At 51.1% G+C, this 20,809-nt stretch overlaps 2 protein-coding genes and 1 long non-coding RNA gene across 5 annotated transcripts in view; 2 read left to right on the top strand and 1 right to left on the bottom strand.

The window, feature by feature from the left end:
• The window catches only part of CANX (calnexin), a 16,985-nt gene extending 15,699 nt beyond the window's left edge, over positions 1-1,286 (bottom strand). The window contains exon 1 of one of the 2 annotated variants that reach the window (XM_042881612.1): positions 1,229-1,286. The gene's annotated coding sequence lies outside the window, so the exon portion shown is untranslated. Of the gene's footprint in view, positions 1-1,177; positions 1,202-1,228 lie in introns of those variants that run through there. The other variant, XM_042881614.1, reaches the window with a different exon arrangement.
• A 4,613-nt stretch (positions 1,287-5,899) lies between these two features.
• On the top strand, positions 5,900-8,811 carry LOC122185674. The gene is made up of 3 exons (XR_006180944.1): positions 5,900-6,119; positions 6,609-6,878; positions 8,117-8,811. It is a non-coding gene; the product is annotated as an uncharacterized LOC122185674 (long non-coding RNA).
• Positions 8,812-10,878: 2,067 nt separating this feature from the next.
• On the top strand, positions 10,879-16,185 carry LOC122185619 (leukotriene C4 synthase-like). Of its 2 annotated transcripts, none has more exons than XM_042881585.1 (6): positions 10,879-11,201; positions 13,730-13,887; positions 14,682-14,781; positions 15,067-15,137; positions 15,347-15,428; positions 15,633-16,185. In XM_042881585.1, the coding sequence occupies exons 2-6, from the start codon at positions 13,830-13,832 to the stop codon at positions 15,757-15,759; spliced, it is 438 nt and encodes a 145-aa protein (XP_042737519.1). In that variant the 5' UTR covers positions 10,879-11,201; positions 13,730-13,829; the 3' UTR covers positions 15,760-16,185. The 2 variants fall into 2 exon arrangements, with proteins under 2 accessions (XP_042737519.1, XP_042737521.1); XM_042881587.1 differs by lacking the exon at positions 10,879-11,201 and adding an exon at positions 11,337-11,356.
• Positions 16,186-20,809: the final 4,624 nt, after the last annotated feature.

Below are 20,809 nucleotides of genomic sequence, written 5' to 3'. Positions count from 1 at the left end.
TATATATATATATATATATATATATATATATATATATATATAAAGTGAAGTGGGAATATTAAGACTTAAACACCAAGTTTAGTTAAAAAAAGGCTAAGTATTCTGAATAAACCCACATAATGCAATCACACCAACAGCAGGGATGTTTTCACAGCCACTCTCATGCACCTGAAGTGCTTCTGGAGCAACATATTTTCACTCCCATTCAGTCCATATTCTTAACACTGTTATCTCACACACAACTACAGCTCTATCATCTCCTTGTAACACACGTGGGTTATTTCCACTTACTTGACAAGCATTAAGTAACACTGAATTTCAACAAACATCACGTTCCTGGAGCCCAGACCTCAGGCACCTGACAGACCCCAAACAAACTCGGTACGTTTTACATGATGCTCTGCGGAAACACCGCAGCGTTAATTAACAGCACAGCATTAATTAATTAACACCAGAACGGCTGAAGCCCGGAGCTGTACCGTAACTGCAGCCACCACCGCATGGCAGCTTCCCTTCCAAACGAGATCAGCCGCAGCATTTCTCCTTCCACCGCCTAGAAAGTTCTGAAGCGCAGGACGGCACGTGAAAGTTCCCTCGTGAAGAGCAGAGCAGAGAGGAACGCAGGGCTGCGCGTGCTTCACTTCGATTTTCCATTCAAAAGCACACTGCTCAGACCCCGATCCAGCCCTGCGAGCGTACAGCCCCCCGCCCAGTGCTGAAAGCGGCCCGGCCCCGCACGTCGGGATCCCCGCACAGCGGCTCCGAGCCCCTAGGCCGCACTCCCCCCGTCGGGCTCCGTTCTGCCCCGTTCCGGACCCTCCTCGCTCCGTCACACCGGCTTTCCTCCCGTTACAGCAGCATCACACCACGCCCCGTCCCGCCGCCCCCAGCAGTCTGGGTTCCGCCCGGCCCCTCACGGGCCGCGCCGCGCCGCCCGCCCAGAGGCCGCAGAACCTACCAGAAGCCGCTAGGCTCACGGAACGCAGCCGGGCGGCCCCGCAGCCCCCGGCCGCGATCACCCCTCCCTCAGCGGCTCCAGGACCGCCCCGCTGCCCGCCGGGCCCGCGCTCGAGGCCCGGCACCCTGCCGCTGCCGCCGCCGCCCCGCCGAACCCCGCGCCGCCCCGAAGCCAGACGGTGCCGCTCGGCGCAGTGTATGGGCAGGAAGGGGCGCTTACCACGAGCCCCGGCAGCGCCGCAGCCCCCCACCCGCCGCCCCCGGCCCTCACCTCCGTCACGTGTCCAGTCGCCCAGCACCACCGCCGCCGCCGCCCGCCTATCTACTGCGCGCCAGCCCCGCCCCCCGGCCCACCTCTCTTATGATCTCCCATTGGCAAACGGCGCTCCCGCCCGTTCGCTCCTTTGCCTGTACGGCGTTCCGATTGGCTGATGTCGCCGCCGCTCTAAGCCTCTCCCGCCTCAAAACACGCCCCAACGGCGCAGCCCTTCGTGGAGCGCTTCTATTGGTTGGTGAGGTTGCAGGAAGTGCGCGGCGATTGGCTGGCCGAGGGGAGGCCGTTGAAACGTGGGCGGGGACGCAGCGGATTTCTCGTTGGTGGGGGCACGGCTGGGGGCTCCGGCCCGGCCCTGTGGCGGGGGTCGCTTCGCTTTGCGCTGTGGGTCGTCGGGAGCTGCTTGTTCAGCTGGGGGCTCGGTTGAAGCCTGCTGAGGGCCTGGACGCTGTTATATTAAACAGCACATTCACCTTCATTGCCCCTTGTGTTTCTTTAACCCGTTGGAAAGCGTTTTCAGCCTATTAAGAAAAAATAAGTGCATCTGGTATCTCTTAGTTACGAGTTGGGGTTTTAGGGAAGACAGGGAATGCAGCGCGCCGAGGGGCTGAGGGTGGAACTGGGCTTCAAGGCCTTACGTAATGCTGGGAGTTTTAAGCAATGCCACGTTTCTGAAATGAGCAAAGTAGTCGTGTAAAGGTGAAGGACTCGGCGTCTGTACGGCCAAACCAGTCGAAGAGGGTGGGGGATGCAGAAGTAACGGTCCCTGTGGTGGTGGTGGAAGGAAGAGCTGAGCGTGAGCAGTGCTTGGGGCCCAGGGTGCTGTGATGAGCAGAGCTGCCCCTCAGCAGGGGCAGAGGGGTTTTCTTTGCAAACAAATCTGTTTTGAGTCCATGCAGCGAGTCAGCAGCATAAGTCTCCCCGCAGAGAAAATTCCACTGCGTTAGGACAATGCAGGCAGGGCCCGGTGCTCGGAAATAAGGCTCAGCATAAATGAAATAAAACAGCAAATCCCTGCTTGTGCTGAAGTTTGGGATCCAGTGGTCGCAGTTTTCCCCAAAGGCAACAAGCTGGCTCCTATGCCTCGCTGTCAGCTGAGCTGTGCCCAGCCCAAATGCAGGATGCAGAGATAGGCAGGGAAACAGCCTCAAATGACAGGCAGCAGGTGAGATACCAAGTGTCTTAAATTAGAAACAAATACTCCAAAGGGTAACAAAGACGTTTAATTTAGCATGCTCCATCTCCACTCTGGGCAAAATGCAGCTTTGTTCCAAATGCTTTCCAAGTCCCTCTTTTGAAACAGGTTATTACCTCCAGCATAACTTGCAGGATTGCAGAACGCTGTGCTCCAATCACACAAGCTCTGGGAAGTCGATGCACACACACATGCCAGTCACACATGCCTTCCTGCTCTCCTCCACCCTCTCCCAAAAAAGCAGGCATTCCTTCCTTTTACAACTGCTGAATCATGGCACAGGCAGGCAGCCCTGAAGCCCGTTGCTGCCTGTGCTGCTTTGTCATCTGGGGAAAAAAGAGTCAGTTAAAAAGAAATACAAGCTGCTAAAACCATCTCCGGCTCTGTGATTTTTGAGATGTTTGACTTTGGTTAAAATAATACAAAATCCACATAAGACAAATAGATGGTCCAGAAAGAAAGGGGATAAAAGAAAAAAAGAGGACTGAAGGGAACAGAAGGACCATGCACAGAGGTTTAAGTGCTCTGGCAGCCAAGCAGGTGGTATTTTTAGGCCAGGCTATGATGTGCCAGGGCAGGGCAGTGGAAGAAAGAGGGATGGCAGATACCACATTGCATTGTTGAGATTTTCTTTGGTTTTCAATGGTTTTCATTCATGTTTGTTCAGGCATCGAAGCAGATCTGCCAGTTTCCACCAATGAGTGCTTGCAGAGCACGCTGTATTGTTCTCTGATTTTAGAGGTAAATTCTGAAAGGCAGAAAGTGGGCAGTATGGTGAAGCTGGAAAAGACTGAAGTCTCTCATCCAGAACAGATAGAACTCAGAGGAAAGAGGAGAATTCTCTGTTTATGGGCAGACCACAGCTTTGGGCAAATTTTCTGTCCTGCTGCCAGACAGAGAAACCTGCTGCACTTTCAGCTTTTACTTTCTGATCTTAATTCCCTCTAACCTTGATCTCTGAAGAATTTCTGCTTCCTTAATTCCCTCCTTGCATTTCAAGAATTAGCTGGAGCTCTGCTCAGATCTCTTTCTCCCCTGGAATGCTGGTAAGAAGTGAGTGGAAAATCAGGCAGGTTGGGGCTGCAGGACAGCAGTGGGACTGCAGATAACAGGCAGTACAGGCAGATGAGCAGCAGGAGAACACTGACTTTTGCTCTTTCAAACTTTGCACTGCAGGGGGGAAGACAAGCTCACATCTCTATGGGGCAATGTCCATGTGCCCTGGTATGCTTTGATGGAAACCATTTCTTTACAATCACACCTCTGGAGACCGCTCCTGAGAAGGGGGCAGGGAAAGATACATTGACTTTGTCAAAACAGAGGGGCCCAGGTGTCTGAAGCTAAAAATAAAGGGCTGCCATTTTCAAAGGTAATAGATGTGAATGTAAGAAATGTTATGAATTAATTGTAACAAGGCGAGGGGAAGTAGTGAAAGGAAGATGCATCAGAGAGCCAGAAGCAGAGCTCTAGCAGATGGGTGGGAGGAGATGGGGAGGCACAGAATGAAGTGGAAGAAGATAAACAATTCCTCTGGTAGTAAGTGCAGGAGCTAGGAAGTGCCTGTGCAACGGGAACTTTATAGAAAACTCCTGGGACCCACGGGTCAGAATTATGCAAGACAAGACAACAGGTGCAAGTTTGGTCTGTACATAGGTAGCAACCGTGGTTCTGATGGAACTGATGGTTCCCCTGGGTTGTGCACAGGTTTGGTAGCTCCTGTAGGCGCTGCACTGCTCTGCTGAGCACAGTTTGGTCCTGGGTGTGCCCTTTCCCACCCCTTCTTTCAGAGAGCAGATGTAATTTGCTCCAAGGTTGCCTTCAGATGCCCCCAGGTCTGTGCTGTCCCTGAGGGTGTCATACTGGAAGCCTTTTTCTGTGAGCTTGGCTGGGCACGGGCAGCAGAGTTGGAGCTCCAGGGGTTTGGCTGTAGGGTGGGCTGTCAGCTCAGGGCTGATGTTTGTTTGTTTTATTTAGGAGTGGTTGTTTTGCCAACAAAGCTGTTTGCTTATTGGAGAACAAAAATATTTACCATTCTCAACCTCAAACACTTTCAGTTTGACAGTGATTGAACCCAGTTAAAGGAAACCAAAATGCCATCACAGAAAATAAGAAAACAGTTAAATGGTGTTTATTAGCTGGGGAAGTGAGGGGGTAGGAAGCCATTCTTCTTCCACTCAGCCAGGCCTCATGGCCAGGACAGCCCTCAGCCTCCAGCTCTGCACAAAGAAGTGGGCACTGAGGGCCAGCCCTGCCCCATGCAGCCCCATGCAGCCCCTTCAGACCCAAGCAGAACCAGTGCTCCAACAGCCACATTCCTGGCATGCCATGCAGGCAGCACAAGGCCACCTCGCACTGCTGGCCTTCCCTAATCCTGTCTCGCTGAGGTCAACAAACAGGGAATTAGCAGCACTTAACTCAGTGACCTCCACAGGGCCACTGGCTCTCCTGCTCACAGCACAGCTGGAGCTGCAGGAGGAGAACATCTCTGTCATTTCTGCGGGCCTCTGTCCATGTCTGACCAAAAAAAATATCACCACCCTTTTAAAGCAGACAGAAACGCAGGTGTGGCTCTCACTGGCATCTGAGCTTCGTGTTTATACAGTCAACTTCCTTGTTGTTTTCACTTAAATCCCACGTGTGGTTTCATGCTGAGCCCATTTCTCTCTGCATTACCGCACGCTTCTTCCTCCTTGGATGGAGCAGGCACCTCCTGCAAAGCCCAGGTGGTTTGATTTCAGTGGAATTGGTGCGATTGTCCTTTACTGGAACACACACATGGAGGTACACTTGGAACAACTTGTGAAATGGAATCTCTAATGCTTGATTTAATTGCTGATGAAGGTTGGTTTGTGCCGAAGTGCTGCTCTGTGAATCACAGCGGCTGAGGTGGGACATGCATTTCGTTCAGCTGTGCCTGCTGTGGAGCCACATGTTCTGGTGCACAGCCTGGTGGACAGGTGAGCTTGGAACCCTTGAAACCAACATCAGGAGCTGTAAGTCAGCAGTGTGCAGGAGGGACTTCCTGCTGAGCAATAAGGAGCAGCTGGTCCTCCTGCGATCCGAGGCAGAGCACGTGCCCGGAGGGATGGTGACAGCACAGCAACGAGGCACAGTGACTTTGCACCTCCCCAAAATAACAGCGGGCTCCATCGCATTCTCCGAGCTGCAGTTCCTGGTGCAGATGGGACGGCACTCTGAAGACCCCTGGCCGCGCTGGTGCAGCTCGAGCACTGGGACCTGCCCCAGCCTCCTGTCGATGGTGTCAGCTCCCTCTCCCATGCCGTTATTACTCAGAAAACAGCTGAGACACCATTTTTTTTTACGGACGAAAATGACAGCGCGGCTCTGTGGCGCTGCCGCCCGCCTCGACGTCCCGAGGGCGGAACCAGGCGCGGGGCTGCCGACCTCCGCAGCTCCGCAGCGCCGCCTGGCGGCAGGAATGCAGCCAGCGCTCCATCAGCCGAGCGGCTCCCGGCCCTCCGGCAGCACGGACGCCTCGCACTGACGAGGAGCGTCGCTGGAATTCCCGGATTTTTCCTTACAGAAAGGCTCCACTCTGGGCAAGGAAACGGCAGAGCCCTTCCCCAGGTTTACTGCAGAGGTTGGATCTTGCTACCACTGCTGCTGAGATGAATGGGCAGTGCAAGGAATTGACGTTTCCAAAATGAAAAAGGGTTTTGTAAAGCAGAGCAGGTGAGCAAAGATGGATGTGAGAGCATGGAGACGGCCCAGGTTCTTCTGGTTTGAGGGAGGCGAGATGAGCGTGCCCTGCTCTTGCAGGTGGCACTGCCCTGCCTTCAGCAGGGGGAAATTGTTACCAATCCTACATGCGGCACGGCTGTTCCAACAGCATCCCTGGCAATAGGGTGAGTCACAGGCTTAAGAGCAGCACTGCAGCAGAGCGCACTGAAACAAACAGTGCGGTATTCTCTGTGGGTTTGGAGGACACAGAAGCTTTCTCATGCAGAAAAAACCCGTGAGGTGTGGAGGCAGAGAACTCAGAGAGCTGGCTGTTCTCAGAGCAAACAGAGCTCAGGGAAGGAAAGGCCTCGTTGGGTGTGTTGGTGATAGGGAAATGGTGGGCTGGGATCGGGAGGTTCTGCTTGGCACGGGAGGGAGGGGAATGGGTAAGGTTACACGAGTGAAAGAGTGAAACGTGACTACCTTTGCTCTCTTTCTCAGGTCAGGTAGCTTGGAGTTAGATCTTATCACCCGAGAGCTGAATTAATCATGGGCTGAGCCTTATAACTGAAAGGAAAAGATCCAGTTGTGAGGGCGTGCTGCTACTCAGCTCGATGGAAACTAAAGAAAGAGGAGGAATGAAAGGTGATGTCTGATTTAATACAGCCTACAATAAGGCTATATTAAAAATATCGTCTATGGCTCAGGGAACGGTGCTGTTCTCAGACGGATTCAAAAGTACAGAGGTTTGGTTTCTCAACAAGGAGTCAGGTGAGGGCTCCATGCTGGGAGGAGTGGGCTGGCGCTGACCTGCCTGCCTTGCTGCCTTCTTAGAAACTGCACTGTAACAATCCATGCATGTCAACTATTTTGTTTTTGCATTTTCAGCTTATTCCTTGCATTTATTCTGAATATATGCTTTACTCAGCTCTCTTGCTTGGCAAGTATCTGTGAACAGAGTTTGAATCAGTCACTGCCATGCAGAGCTGCTTTTGTTGTCTTGGGGCACTCACATAGAAAATCCAACAGATCCTCCTTTAAGAATGAAGATGCAGATGTGATGCAAGCTCAGCAAAATCCCTGTGATAAATGGAGCTTCTTCCTAATGGCTTACTTATTTTATTGCTGAACCAGTGCCTGCTTTACAGATCTTCACAGAGTTTTAAATATATCTATAATGTACACATATCTGAATAATCTATGTACGTACAGTGAAAAGCAATATGTAATAAAAATCTAGTATACCTGCATACATGTGGTTAAGAATCTCTGTATTTAGGGTTAAGAATCACTGGTAGATGAAATGGTGATCATGAGAGCACTTTGGGAGGAGTTTGAATTCATTTTCACTGGAGAAAAAGGACCATTCTGCAGATACCAGCTGACAGCGTTAACCTTTGTAAGCACTGAACCTGTTAGAAATGAGAGGAGATTTTTCTGTTTGTTTTAGTCATAGCCTATGCACAGACCCTGGTAAGTCCTGCACGACAGACAGCACTGTGTGTTCCTGAGCAGCCCCTTCTTCTTCGACAGAAGTTAACTATTACAGACCAGCAGTTTCCTAACAAGACTTCCAAACGGCACTTGAATTAAAGATAACTCTGTAAGGATGTCTGGTTGACACCCATAGTGTTATTCATCCCTCAGAATTCCCTCTCGGAGGGGCTGTGACCATCCAGAAGCCCTCCAGTCGCTCTCAGTGCAGCCCTGCTCTGGGAAGCCTGGCAGCCATCCCAGCAAACAATTACAAGTTTGGGGATGCCAAGAGCACTGAGGTCCTGTTTGGCTGCCTCTGCCCAGGCAACATCCTTATGGGATTGTATCAGCAAATGATGAGCAGGCGTATGGATTGATGTTAATTCTTTTTCAGTGGTACGTAGGTTAGTGAAAGGTCTTTAAAATGGAGTGTGAGAAACTCCACTGCTCTTCTTGAGCAATTGTAGGAAGGTGGGATTGATCTCCCTTAAATCCCTTTTTTTCTATAATCTACTTTTCTTTTTATTTTCTAGTGCTGTTCTTCCTGCTGCCAAGAGCTCAATTGTCACATAGATACTGGAGATCTATTGCCTATTCAGAAAGCAAGGCAAGTTAGTCTTTGGTATTTGCAGAACTATAGCAACAGCCAAAAATGTAAGAGGTGTATTTGGGATGAGAAGACCAAGAGAGTGAACAAAGCAAACAAGCTGTTACAAGTAATCTCTGAAACTGCGTGGGACATAGCAACGTCTGGGATGTCTGCTGGCACTGAAGAAAAGGACTGGATTGTGATGGGAGGCTGTGGTGAGCAGCACCAGAGCTTCCCAGTACAGAGAGCTGAGCTGCTTTGTGCTGTGTCTGGTCCTGCCTTGCCAAGCTGGACCCAGATGAAAGCTGCTTCCATCACAGGGGAGATGAATACCATCTTGCAGACATAGCGAGGATGCACAGGGTGTAATTTTGTCATTGGGAATTTTTTTCATGTCCTGGCCATCACCAGGACAAAGCACGAAGCTCCTGGGCAGCATCCCAGTTCTGAGCTGTGTGCAGCAGGCAGGTGGCTGCTGAGAAGTGGGATTCCTTAGGTGTGGTGCAGTGGCATTCCGTGTGCTGATACTGCCCATCCTGCTTGTTGACACTGTGTGCACAAATCACAGGTGTGACATCTGTTTGTTTCCTAAACAATATGTTGAAATTATGATGTCTTGGGATGGATTTGTATAGCAAAGAGAGCAAGTTTAAATTAAACATTTTTTCCTAGAGTGGCACAGTGATGTTCATTAGCAGAGGGGAAGTGACACTGGTGGTTCTTTCTTGCAATCAGATCTGCCCACCAAACCCAGCGTGGGCAGCAGCCTATGGCAGAAAGCAGAGCTGCAGAGCTCTGCAGTACACCGCCACTGCCACCCAGCCTGCATATGGCTGGAGGTGAGGGTGTGCAGGAAGGTTTGGTATTTTGCACTGTTTCTGGCTGTTCTATTCTGTTACAAACACCCTAAAAACAAACCGTGCTGTTTTTAAAGCAGTTCCTGTCCAAGAGTGTGACTGGTCATTGAGGGGAAGCTCCTCACCTTTTGCAAAATCTCTTGGTGCCCAAAGGCTCATTATTTGCTTCTCAAATGCCTCTGGGAAGAGCACAGTTTCCTAACTCACAGCCCAGGCTTTCACCCCTCTGTCCTGAAATGCAGCCGCTGTGAGGCAGCACCCTGAGCTGGAGGGCATGATGTGGTGTGTGGGAGCAGCAAGCGCTGGAAGGAAGAGCAGTGCTGGAGCTGGTCCTTGCAGCCCTGCTTTGCAAGGCCAGAGTGGGACAGAAAGACTCATAAGGCACTGCCAATATTATGGTGGGATGTGGACAGCCTGGTGCTGGCACTGAGTGCCTGCCCTGGGCACGTGGTGTGCGCTGCTGCTCGCTGCACTCAGGTCAGCTTGGCTTCAGCCAGGCTTGATTGAGCAAAGACATCTGAACAAAGGAGTCACAGCTGCTAACCAGAAACTAATTCCCTCACACCTCACCCTTGTGATGTCTGACTGCTCCCCAGACCCCTGCTAGCAGGCGCAGGAGGTGCCGCGCTGTTACCTTCAGTGCCTTTCCTGCAGGAAGCAGCTGCCCATCCTGCTCGTGCCACATTCCGTGTCCCAGGTCTCCCACAGCCACCTCCGCTGCCCTCAGGCCCCGTCCATCCCCTCAGTCCCTTCACTGACCCCCCTGACCCACACGTACCAGGCAGCGAGCACTGTGCTCCCTCGCCCTGTAATTCAGAACAAACAAGCCACCCTGCTTACAGCCTTTGAAGCTATTCCATGTGGCCTGAAGGGAGCCCTGCCACTTTTTTTCCACATCACTATAGGGTAATAATAAGTGTGTGTCCTACCACTGGAGAAAATCCTTCCCATCCCTGCTGTCTGCAATATTGCTCCCAGGATTGGCTCTTGTTCGCTCTGCCAGAAGCGCAGCCACCCTTCTGCTGTTGTTCTTTTTTGCTCCAATGCTTTTTCTGACATTCTGCTGAAAAAGGAATAGGAAAACTGGCAAAAGAACTGCTCCATGTGACAATACTATGAGGCAGGGCTGGACAAGAGAGGGGTTGAACTTTCCTGTTTACACATTCTTAACAGATTTTGGCCATTTGTGCATCTCAGTACCTTTTGATGCTGAGTAAGGGCAGCACTTTAGCACCGCTTATATATGGATTTGCCCTCCAGCCAGATGTAATATTCATGTAGATAATGGTCACCAAATGTCTTTAGGAAAATAGAATTATTAAAAAAAATATTTTCCAAATGATCCCTGACAACATGAGTATCACATACTCATTCCATAGTTTCCCAAAGGCTTTACAGTGAAGCTTCCTCCTGTTGCTGACAAAGCGCTTTGTCCCTCCTGACGTGAAGATCACTGTCTTTAGGACTGCTGGGACATGGTTAAAGCATCCCATAGCAAACTGATTTTGCCCTCAAAAGTTGTTGCAAAATGCCTGGGTTGGGCACAAATCAAAGTGATATCTGAGCCTCCAGGGAGCCTTGGTAACATCTGCAGAGCAGAAATTGCAGCCATCGTTGGGATTGGCTGAGCTCGGCCAGTGCTGTGTTATCAAGGGACAAAATGATGAATTTCTGTCCTCATGCCACATATTTTCATCCTGCACTTCCTTTTGCAGCTTCAAAACCCAAGAATTCTGAGGACATCTCAAGAGATGCTGATTGCAGATAGAAGCTGCTGGTTATTTGCACCCCTCCCAGTCTAAGTGTTGCCCAGCTGGTCACACCAAGGCCTGGAGGCTCATATTTTGAATCAAAAACCTCTTTTGTTCTTTATGGGTAGAGTTTTTGTTTGTTTGTTTTCCTGTGGGGCTTTGAATACTTTTGAACTGAGAACTTTTTTTTTTTTTTAACATGTGGCTTTTAATCCTTTTGAACTAAAACTGCTCTCCACATGGCTGCTGAAAAGGCACTGACTGTTCCCACATGCAGTTCAACCATCTTGGGTTTGGAAGCGCTCAGCAGCTGCAGAAGTAGAAGCAAAAGGAAGCACAAGTGCCAACTATATTAGAAAATACTTCTGTGTTTCTGTGATTTTTGGACGGTCAGGGAACCGTTGTGCTTCACAGCTGAAGGGTGAGTTGATCAGATGCAAATTGTTTCCTTTTCTGCTAACAGAGCTCTTGGTCCGTCGCCGTTTTATGGAATGCATTTCCAGGGCAATCTTGCTGTGTTGACATCACTGGGCTCTGCTGGCTTCTCCTCGCCCCACTGCTGCCAGTGAGGAACAGGTATGGCAAAGCACCCTGCTGCCGAAAGCTGCCCTGGGCTTGCTATGCTGCTTGTTTTTTCCTCCAAAATTGCTTTTAATCCAGATAAGCATCACGAACCATCCTGCAGCACTGCTCTGAAGTGGTAATCAGGAGGTAGGAGGGATTAACGGCTGCAGGAGGTGATGGCAGAAGCCCTGGCAGCGTGGGCACAGAGCAATTCGTCCTGCGATGAGTCAGTGGGAGGTGCAGTGATTCTGCATTGTGCCACATTCAAGTGGCACGGCAGTGAGGAGCAGGCAGCGTTCCTTTAGCTCCCAACCCTTTAAATCTGTACCCAGCCTGGACCTGCAACTGCAGCATTGTCATCAATTAGGAGGAAATTCTGCCGTGCCAGCCTCGGAAGGTGAGGTTTTGCAATACGCTTCTTCCAGTGTCATTGCGTGTGGCTGGTGACAGCAGAGACATCCCAGCCCATCTCCTGCCTCTCATTCCTGGGGATGTGGTGGATCACTCGGCCACCTTCAGGCACCAAGCCCTTTGCTCGCAGCCTCGTGAGCCTCATGCCCAAGCAAGAGTGTGGGCTGAGCTGCCATGGGACCAGAGAGCTGCTGGGTTGGGTGTGAGCACTTAGTGGAATGGTGGTGGAGGCAAGGGGAACCCACCTGCTGGCCCCAGCCTGGACCCACACATGTGGCTGCTGTGATCTGTGGGATGCTGGGCACCAGGGCCAGTCCCCTCAGATGGCATTTATGCCTTCAGGGAGTGCCAGCGCCCACTCCTATTGCTGAGTGAAGACGGAAAATATGGAGAGTTGTCGTGGTCACAAACAGCAAATAGAAAAATGTGGTAGCCAGCAGGAGGTAAAGGCAGCTGAAGAAATGGTGGTTACATGGGAGGGAGGAAGGGAGAGATGCCTGCACTTGTTTATTCATTCATATTTTTACTAACCTTGTTATATTTAGACTACACCAGATGATATCAGAAGTGTTTTGCAACTAGTGATGATCTGGGGAATGGGAGCACTTTTTAGGGTCCTTTGAAACACCTGCTGGCCTAGTCTTCCTATGTGCACTGAGCTCATGCTGCACTGCTGAGGTGTGAGCACAGATCTTGTTCAGTTGTTGTGCTTTGTATTCTCTTTTGCTAGCAGGCTGTAATCAGCCAGGAGATGAGGGAAAAGGAAACTGCACCGTGCATTGAGACCTCTGCCTTTTCTGAGCTGACACAGGAAAAGTCCTTCATTTCTTTGACAGCTGAGCTGAGAAAACAAACCACCACCTCCCTCATACTCCTAAACAGTTGGTGAAGTGGAAGTGGATCAGCTCTGATATAAAACAGCCTTACAGCTGAAGCTTGAAAAATGGTGTTTGATGTTTTGAGAAACAAGCTGGGACATCAGTGTCACTACTCTGAGTGCCTTTATTCACTGGTGAGGTTCACAGCCAGAGCCTGCCCATTGTTCCTTGAAAAGTCCATCAAGGATGTCAGATACACAGTGCAATTCCTGCTGCATCTGATTTTGTTTTCTGTGATAGTGAAGATTAATGAGCGCTTTGTCATAAACCTCATTCACCTCTCCCTGGGCCAAAGGCAAATTCTTCGAGTGATGGAAAGGAAGGACACGAAGTCGGGGTCCAGGGGCAGCAGTGCCAGCACGGGGCAGGGACCGGCGAGTGCTGCTGTGGTCACACGCATGTGATGCCCTCAGTGTGTTGTTGCTACATCCTGATGGATTGTGCTGGATTTCGCTCCCACAAATCTCTCACTGATGTGTATCACAGGGGTTGTTTTGGCTGAGGACAGAGAGAGAGGCAAAAGTGCTCAGCTCTCAGCCTTGCCAGCACAGGGAAGAGATTCAAAGCTCTCCCTCACTGTCTGACTGTTGTACAGGACTCACCCCAGGTCTATGCAAAGCAGATCCGTATCTTTTGCACTTGTTCACACCCTGTCCTATGTCTGCAGTAGGTTTTCACGTGGGGCTTTATTTGGTGCCATACCTGTGCAGCAATTGTGCTCTGTGCCAATGCATACACTTGAGCACAGGGTCTGCATGCCCCCGAAGGTGGTGAGTTGTGCTATGAGCGGTGCAGAGCAGCTAAGCAGGGCTGCAGTTTCTTGTGCTGCACCAAAGGAGGGATGTGCATTGGCTTTTGCTAGACCCATTACTCCAGGGAAGAGCTAGCTAGGCTAGCTCCATCCCCTCATTCTCCTCCCTTATCTCTCCTCTGAGGTTTCTGCTGGCTTTCCCACTTCCTCATATTGTATTCCTGGAAAAGGGAGGGTGGGAGTGGAATTCTCCACCAGACCTTTATCTGCCACTCTGCACAAGGTAGCGGGCAAGCTGCAGTCCTAGTTTGTAGTGCTGCATACTGAACTTTTCTGTTCACTTAGGGCAAGCCTGTGCTGCCTGCACCGCCACCCAACGCATCAGCAAGGACTGGACCTGGCCAGAGGAGATCCTGCTTGGGAAATCAGGTTTTATAGTGTCGCTATGTTGGAGCAGATTCATCTGCTGGCTGCCGTGACGGTTCTTGGGGTCCTGGAGCAAGGTAGGGACCATCATATAACCATGCTCAGGTACTGCCTGTGTTGGTCTGCCATACCTCCATTATTTCCTTTCACTTCCATGCTCTGTTTCTGCTGCCATGCTGCCAATTTACTGCATACAGTGAGTGATATCTTCTGTGGTTTTTGAACACTAAAACAAAAAAGTGCCTGGCAAGCCAGCCTCCTTAAAGTTCTCCCCAGAACTAACACACCTCTTTTGTCTTGATACCTCTTGGTCGATCTTCTCTGTAAACACATAGAATTTCCTTATTTGAAACACAGGTTTGCAGTAGATTTGCAGTTGATGTAGATCATAGCATAAAATGTACAGGATGAGGTGGGTTGCATGGAAATCTCAACCTTAACCAGGGCTCCACACTGCATGACTATAGACCTCAGCATCTGGGTGGCTTATCTGTGGCATCAGTTCCCTCTCTGCTTGGCTATCAGAATTTAGAAGGGGAAAAAAACAAAGATCTCAAAAACAACAACAACAACAACAGCAACAAAGTGCAGCTGAACTCCGAAATATTTGGTATAAATGGTAGATGATTTGTTGAGTATGGAAGAAAGAAACCAGATAACCACTGGTTGTATGTGACTGCATACTGCTTGCTTCACCACTGCTCAGGTACATTCCTTTGCCTTGTCTGAATGTGCCCGGCTCTCCCTGGAATGTGGGGCTGCGAGGTCAGAAGGAAGCTGCAGGACATTCCCCCTTCTCTCCTGGCAGCTTCCTGGCCACCAGGCCAGTCCCAATGACTGACCCATGCCACTTTTCTCTCCTTCGCTGCAGCCTACTTCTTCCTCCAGGTGATCCATGCAAGGCGCACGTTTGGCGTTTCTCCTCCCAACATCTCAGGCCCACCTGAATTTGAGCGGATCTTTCGAGCACAGTAAGAAACTTCTCTCGTGACGTGCTTTGCAGCCCTCCTGTCTGGTGGCACTGCTCGTCCCTTCCTTTGCTGTTCAGTTTCTCTGATGCCTTGCAGCACTTTGGAGATGCCCACCTCCCCTGGGGTCCAGTTAATGGATAGAAGGGTCGGTACTGGGATTCCGTGAGCTCAGAGAGCTTTGAGTGGGGCTTAGAGAGGGACTGCCCAAGTTCAGCACCTCTGCTGTCAGAGTCCTGCATGATCTTCCTCCTTTCCCTTGTTTATAACTTTTCTCTTTCCCTCTAGGGTGAACTCCTCAGAGTATTTTCCCATTTTCGTGGCACTCCTGTGGCAGGCTGGACTCTTTTTCCACCAAGGTGAGAGCAGCCCCACAGCTGCTTGGGTGCCAGGTCTGCAGTGCTGCCTCTGTCCTCAGGTCCTGCTCACCCTCTGAGGAATGAATTAGGCAGCAATACTGTCTGATAGGAGTTCAGAGACAGTGGGCACTGCCTCTATTCCTCCCCTCCTGCTCTCCATTTAGGAGCTCTATAAATCCTCTGGAGCTCTCAATATCTCTCAATCACAGGTCTGGCTGCAGCCCTGGGCCTGCTCTATCTTTACTCCCGCTATTGCTACTTTACGGGATACAGAGCATCATCCTCAGACAGGTAACACCTCCAGCCAGTGCTGACTGTTGGGTCGCAATTTGCTCAGTTCCACAAGCTGTTCTGGGGCCGCTGTGTGAACCAGTGCTGGGCACAGCATGGGCAAGGGCCATGGGGTGGGGCTGGAGCCAGGGCTGCCTCTCAGCCCTTGGTGGGAGCAGGGCATTCCCACAGCAGCACAGTGATGTTCGGTCTCTCCCTCACCAGGCTCACCCCCATCTACTTCAGCACCGCCGTTCTCTGGGTGCTCGTTGCAGCAGCAACCCTGGGCCTCCTGCATTTCTTTCTCTCTCACTATGTGGGTCTGAATGTCCTCCGGCTGCTTGCAGCATGATGCTCCTGGCCGTCACTGGCATCACCACTTCATATCTGCCCCCAGCTACAAGCCCACCTCACTGTGCTTCCAACACCTGTGGAGCTGGCAGAGCCACAGAGGCCTTTCTGAAGGTTGTTTGTGCCCAGCACTCCATGCCTAGCTGCTCTGTATGACTGATGGCCAAAGCAAGGAGAATTTTTGGAAAACAGAAGTAAACTCTTCTCAGCCCCTGCATCCAGCCCAGGCACCGTGGGGTCAGCACAGCCTCCCATGGTGCACAGCCAGGAAGAGAATTTCTGAGGAAGCATCCACAGGCTGGGGCAGGGCAGAGACAAGGGGTGACCCAGATCAGGTCCCTGCACACTGCTGGCTGTGCTGCACCAGTGCTGCGGCACACAACATGCACAGGAGCTGCTGCCAATAAAAGGACACTGAGCTTGCTGAGCTGTGCATGTCCTCATGGGTCTGCATCTGGCATAGGGCAAAACCTCTCTTTTGGGGTGCAGGGCTGTTTGGTTTCCCTGCAGGGATGAAGACAGTAGTGGTGCAAAGCTGGTTATCAGCCCAGCAGAACTCTTCAGGTGGGCTCAGCCCCTGTGACAACAGGGCTGGAAACGCTGGTTCTGTGGGCTGGCAGTACACAGCTCAGGGAACAGCAGAGGCGCTCTGTTGCCCTCGGCACCGGGAACCTCTCACCAAATTCAGCAAGAACAGCTGCATCAGCGTGCTGCTGGATTAACAGGATTGTAAACCCCATCATGCTCCCTCCTTTCCCAGTGACAGGCATATCTTACATTGGAAGAACACAAAGCACTTTTTGGGGAAGTTATGAACTTTGCAAATTGCTTAACTTCCTTCCCTGTGGTTTAATTGCTTTGTCCAGCAGAGCCCCGGTCTGTTTCCCTTTCAGGCTCTTGGATTCGTGCAAACAATTCAGTTCCAAACCAAACTAACAGCACTCATCTGTGCAAAGTTTCCAGCACAGCTCCAACCTTACAGGAACCCCCTGGATGTGAAATCCCCCCCTCAAGCCCGGGCAGGGCTTGCAGCAGGAGGAGAGCTGCTCCCCTCTCCCAGGGATGCCGCCATCGCTCTGCTCCTCCTGCACCAGGATAGCAAAACAAAACAAAACAAAAAAAAAAAAAAACTTCGATCCGGACCATGGCTCCACGTCCATGTTTGGGATTTATCAGGTTCAAAAGCTGAGGCATGAGCGGGTGCGGGGATCCACCGCCCACCCGCAACCGCCAGGGAGCCTCTGTTCGCCCCGCTGGGGGCACCAGGGGGCGCCGGTAGCACGCGGCTGCGGGGCAGGGGGGGAGCGGGACCGGGAGCGGGAGGACGAGGCTGGGGAGGCCGAGGGAACTGGGGGATCAGGGACGGCCGCTCCCGGGTGGGCAGAACGTCCCGCTGCTCCCCCTATGCTCGCGAGGCCGGGCGGCATGCGGGGTAGGCAGGTTATAGATGTCATTGTAAATGCAATGCAGTACGTGATGGTGCATTGAATGAGGTGGCTTAGTGCTGGGAATTGGTGATCTCGAAGGTTCAGGCTAGATGGTTCTGGGAGTCTGCGTCTTCTGCACAAAGCTTTCTGTGACCCATTTCACACAGCCCTGCTATTAAGGTTACCGGTGGGAGGGAGTCCTGTAGCCCCACAGAAACCCCCCCGACGTGTCTTAGTAATGAGCTGAGAACCCCTGCAAGTGCCTTACAGGTTCCTGGACCTTCTTGCTCCCTCTCCTGCTGCCAGCAGGAGGGCAGCTCAGCTCAGGGTACCTGGAGGGAAATTTGCAGCTGGATGAATGGGAGCTCAGCAAAGAACTAAGGAAACATGGAGAAGCAGTGAGAATCCTTCTATACTGAGAAAAGCTCAGAACCAGGCCTCCCTTATGCACTTCCCTGTGCACAGCGGGGAGGTGGAGGCACTGAGCTCTGCCCACCAGCAAAGCCACTGCCTCCCCAGCAGGATTGGCCATGTGGGTGCACGCATGGATTCGTGTGCACGTGCAGAAACTGAGGCCCAGTTCCAATGCTCCATTGAAGAAGTTCATAGCATGTTGTCTTGAAAACATCAAGGGTGCACACACATTGTTTCCTATCCAACATGTGACAGCTGTGCAGGATACATGCACAGAGAGGTCTGGTGACAGGGCTACATGCAGCCACAGCACCCAAATGCTGTGCCTGGGGCCAGAGGAGGCCATGCAGCTGGCAGCAGGAAGAACTACTTGTTACCAGAGGGAGTATCTCCTTGGGGTGCTGCACATGCAGCCCTGCTGAGATGGGAAGGGGAAAGGGTGCAGCAGGTGGCCTGGTGTTGTGGCTGGCATGGCACCAAGGTTCCCATAGCACCAACATCCATGGGCCAAAGGGAGGGAGGGAAGTAGGTCAGAGTGGGTGACAGTACCCAGACAGAGCTCAGGCTGATGAGGGAAAGGGGATGAAGCAGAGGATAAAAGTAGAGGGGAAGGAGACAGCTGAAGAATGAAAAAAGGGAAACGAAGCTTTCGTATTTCAAACAGCTCTTTTCTTTCCCTTCAGAAAAAAAAAAAAAAAAAAAAAAAAAAAAAAGGAGGAGGAGAACCTCTTAAAGCCACCTTTGTATATCAGTACTGAGAGACCAAGGCCAGCACCCAACTCCTGCCCATCTGACAACGAGCTGCGACGGAATTCAGATGCTAATTTGCAGCCGAGCTCCTCAATGGGTCTTTATTCCCACAGCTCCGGCTCCCGGCAGACCGGCCAATGGAGGAAGCTCGGCAGCGGCACGGGGAAGCTTCCCTTTTCCTCCTCTTTCCCTCCTTCCTTCACCCCGATGCTGTTATCGGCTCATCTCGGTTTTATTTGTTGACATTCGAGGGCAATGAAAAGGGAAGGAAGTTGTGCAACAGGAATAACGACCCATTTTATGAGCAGGAGCTGCAGGGACCGCAGCAGTTTGCATCAGAGCAAGGAGTGCTTTGCTCCGAGGAAATCGAGGAGTGCACTGCACCGGCAGAAACCAAGAGGTTGGCACGGTGCTGGTGGAGACAGAGCGAGAGGGGATGCAGTGGATGCAGTGCTGGTGCACGGATGCAGAGAGGGGCGGCAGGGAGGTGTGGATGTTCCTGCGGACTGGGGAGGGCAGGCAAATACTGCCTGCAGGGAAAGAACATTCCTAGATTAGATACCATGGTAAAACCCAAGCAAAACCAAAGCTGTCCATCATTTTGTATTATCAGTCAAGATAGGTAGGCCTGGAAAATCCACATGCAAAGGTTAAAATTTGCCTAATCGTCACCAGTTTTATACATCCCAGTAAATAACTCTTCTCAGGCAGCACAAAGAATTGATCTTTTCCTGGTTAGGTGAGAGCTGTAGTGTACATGAGGTCGGTAGGATCTAATGCAGCCTCTGAAGGAGAGCATGGACACATGCTGCAGTGTTGCTCTAAAACCAACAGTAGGTAGGAAGAGCAAAGCGGAGCCAGCACTCAGGAAGATGCACCGAGCACTCCTGGTCTGTACATCAGCTGTATCACTTGGGCACTGTGTCACTTAACAGGAGAAAACAGAGTGACCCTGCACAGCCAGAGCAGTGTTACCACATGCGACAGGAGGCGGGGGTCACCAGGTCAGCAAACATGGAAACAGTGAGCACTGGTGGTCACTGCTCCTGGGCTAAGACAGGCTTCATCTCGTGACTCCACGTCACGGTCAGATCTATGGCTCATCGACTGCAGTGGGCTCCTCGTGGCTCCCCTGCCTCAGTGCCTGCAGCCCTCCCTGCCTGTGTCCCTGGAAGCTGCTCCTTGTCTGTCATGATGCTCCCAAGAATAACGAGTTTGGCAAGGGCTGGGCTGTGAGCTAGAACTGCATTGTTATCTGTCCAGCTACATAGATAATGCAGCACACTCCCCCAGGACCAGACTGGGGCACCCCCATTGTAAAGTATTTACAGATTTACAGCTCATTCTGCCTCTGGGAGGGAATAAAGAAGTGAAGACAAGTCTAATTGCAGAGGATGCACATGGACGCTTGCCCACCTCCTTCCTGGCAGGTGCAACGCCAAAGTGCCAAAGAGCTGCAAATGTTCTGCCTGAGCCCAAAAGCAGCCTTCCCAGAGACCAGCCTTTTTAGCTCACCCAGCATGGCCAGATGGCTCCTGGTTCACAGCTGACTCATGCCCACCACGTTCAGTCAGGCAAAGCATGCAGACAGCTGAGGTGTGCTGGGAGAGGGCTCTTGCTGTAGGAGGATGCGATCACACAGGCAAAACGTTGCCAGAGATGAAGGATGGTCTGAGCATAAGCTGTGAATAACCTGGTGGTATAAAGGCAAGGGTGATAGATTCAAACAGGACAGCAGCTTCAGAGAAAGACTTGGTATCTGCCTCTGTCTTCAGCAAAGTGTAGCAGATTCTCAAATTGGTTTTCAGACAGACTTGACTCTTCAGTAAACTTGATAAGGAAAACAGAAACATGAGCTCTTGCCCAGCCTCCGCTGCAGAGCACTGCATTCAGTGCAATGAATAAGGACAGAAGGGGTGAAAAGGAAGAAAGGAAAGGTGAAGTGTAACCAAAAAGCTTCTGGATTTGCCCAAAACAAAAGGGAGTTGGAGGGTGGATTAGCAAAGCAATAAATTGAAAAAAAGAGAGGATCATGAATGTGGCCATGTTATCTAATATGGTAGAACACATAGCATGCATATTTAATAGTATTGTTTAGCTTGTATTTATCACAGCTAGAGGCTGTCTAGTGCTATGGGTAGGGACGAAAGAAAGGTTATAACGAACTCTGGGGCTTCTGAGTCTCACATGGAGAAACTAACTGTTACTAGTATGGGACTTCTATATATTTCCCATTTTCAGACCTCAAATGATACAGCAAGTCAGCTGCTAGCAGCATTTGGTGAGAGATAATCAGGTTTGCAGATTAACTGTTAGATCCTGAATTATACATGCTTATATGCAAACACAAGGAACACGCAACACGCCTAGACGACTGAGCTGTGGCTGAGACTTGAAGGATTAATCTTACAGTAGAACAAATGGAAAACTTCTAGCTAGGAAAGAGGGAAATGTACAGAC

Source organism: Lagopus leucura, unplaced genomic scaffold, assembly GCF_019238085.1.
Source record: "Lagopus leucura isolate 7727_CA_CO unplaced genomic scaffold, USGS_WTPT01 Super-Scaffold_100030, whole genome shotgun sequence".
Taxonomy (NCBI): domain Eukaryota; kingdom Metazoa; phylum Chordata; class Aves; order Galliformes; family Phasianidae; genus Lagopus; species Lagopus leucura.
This window is presented reverse-complemented; position numbering and strand designations above follow the sequence as displayed.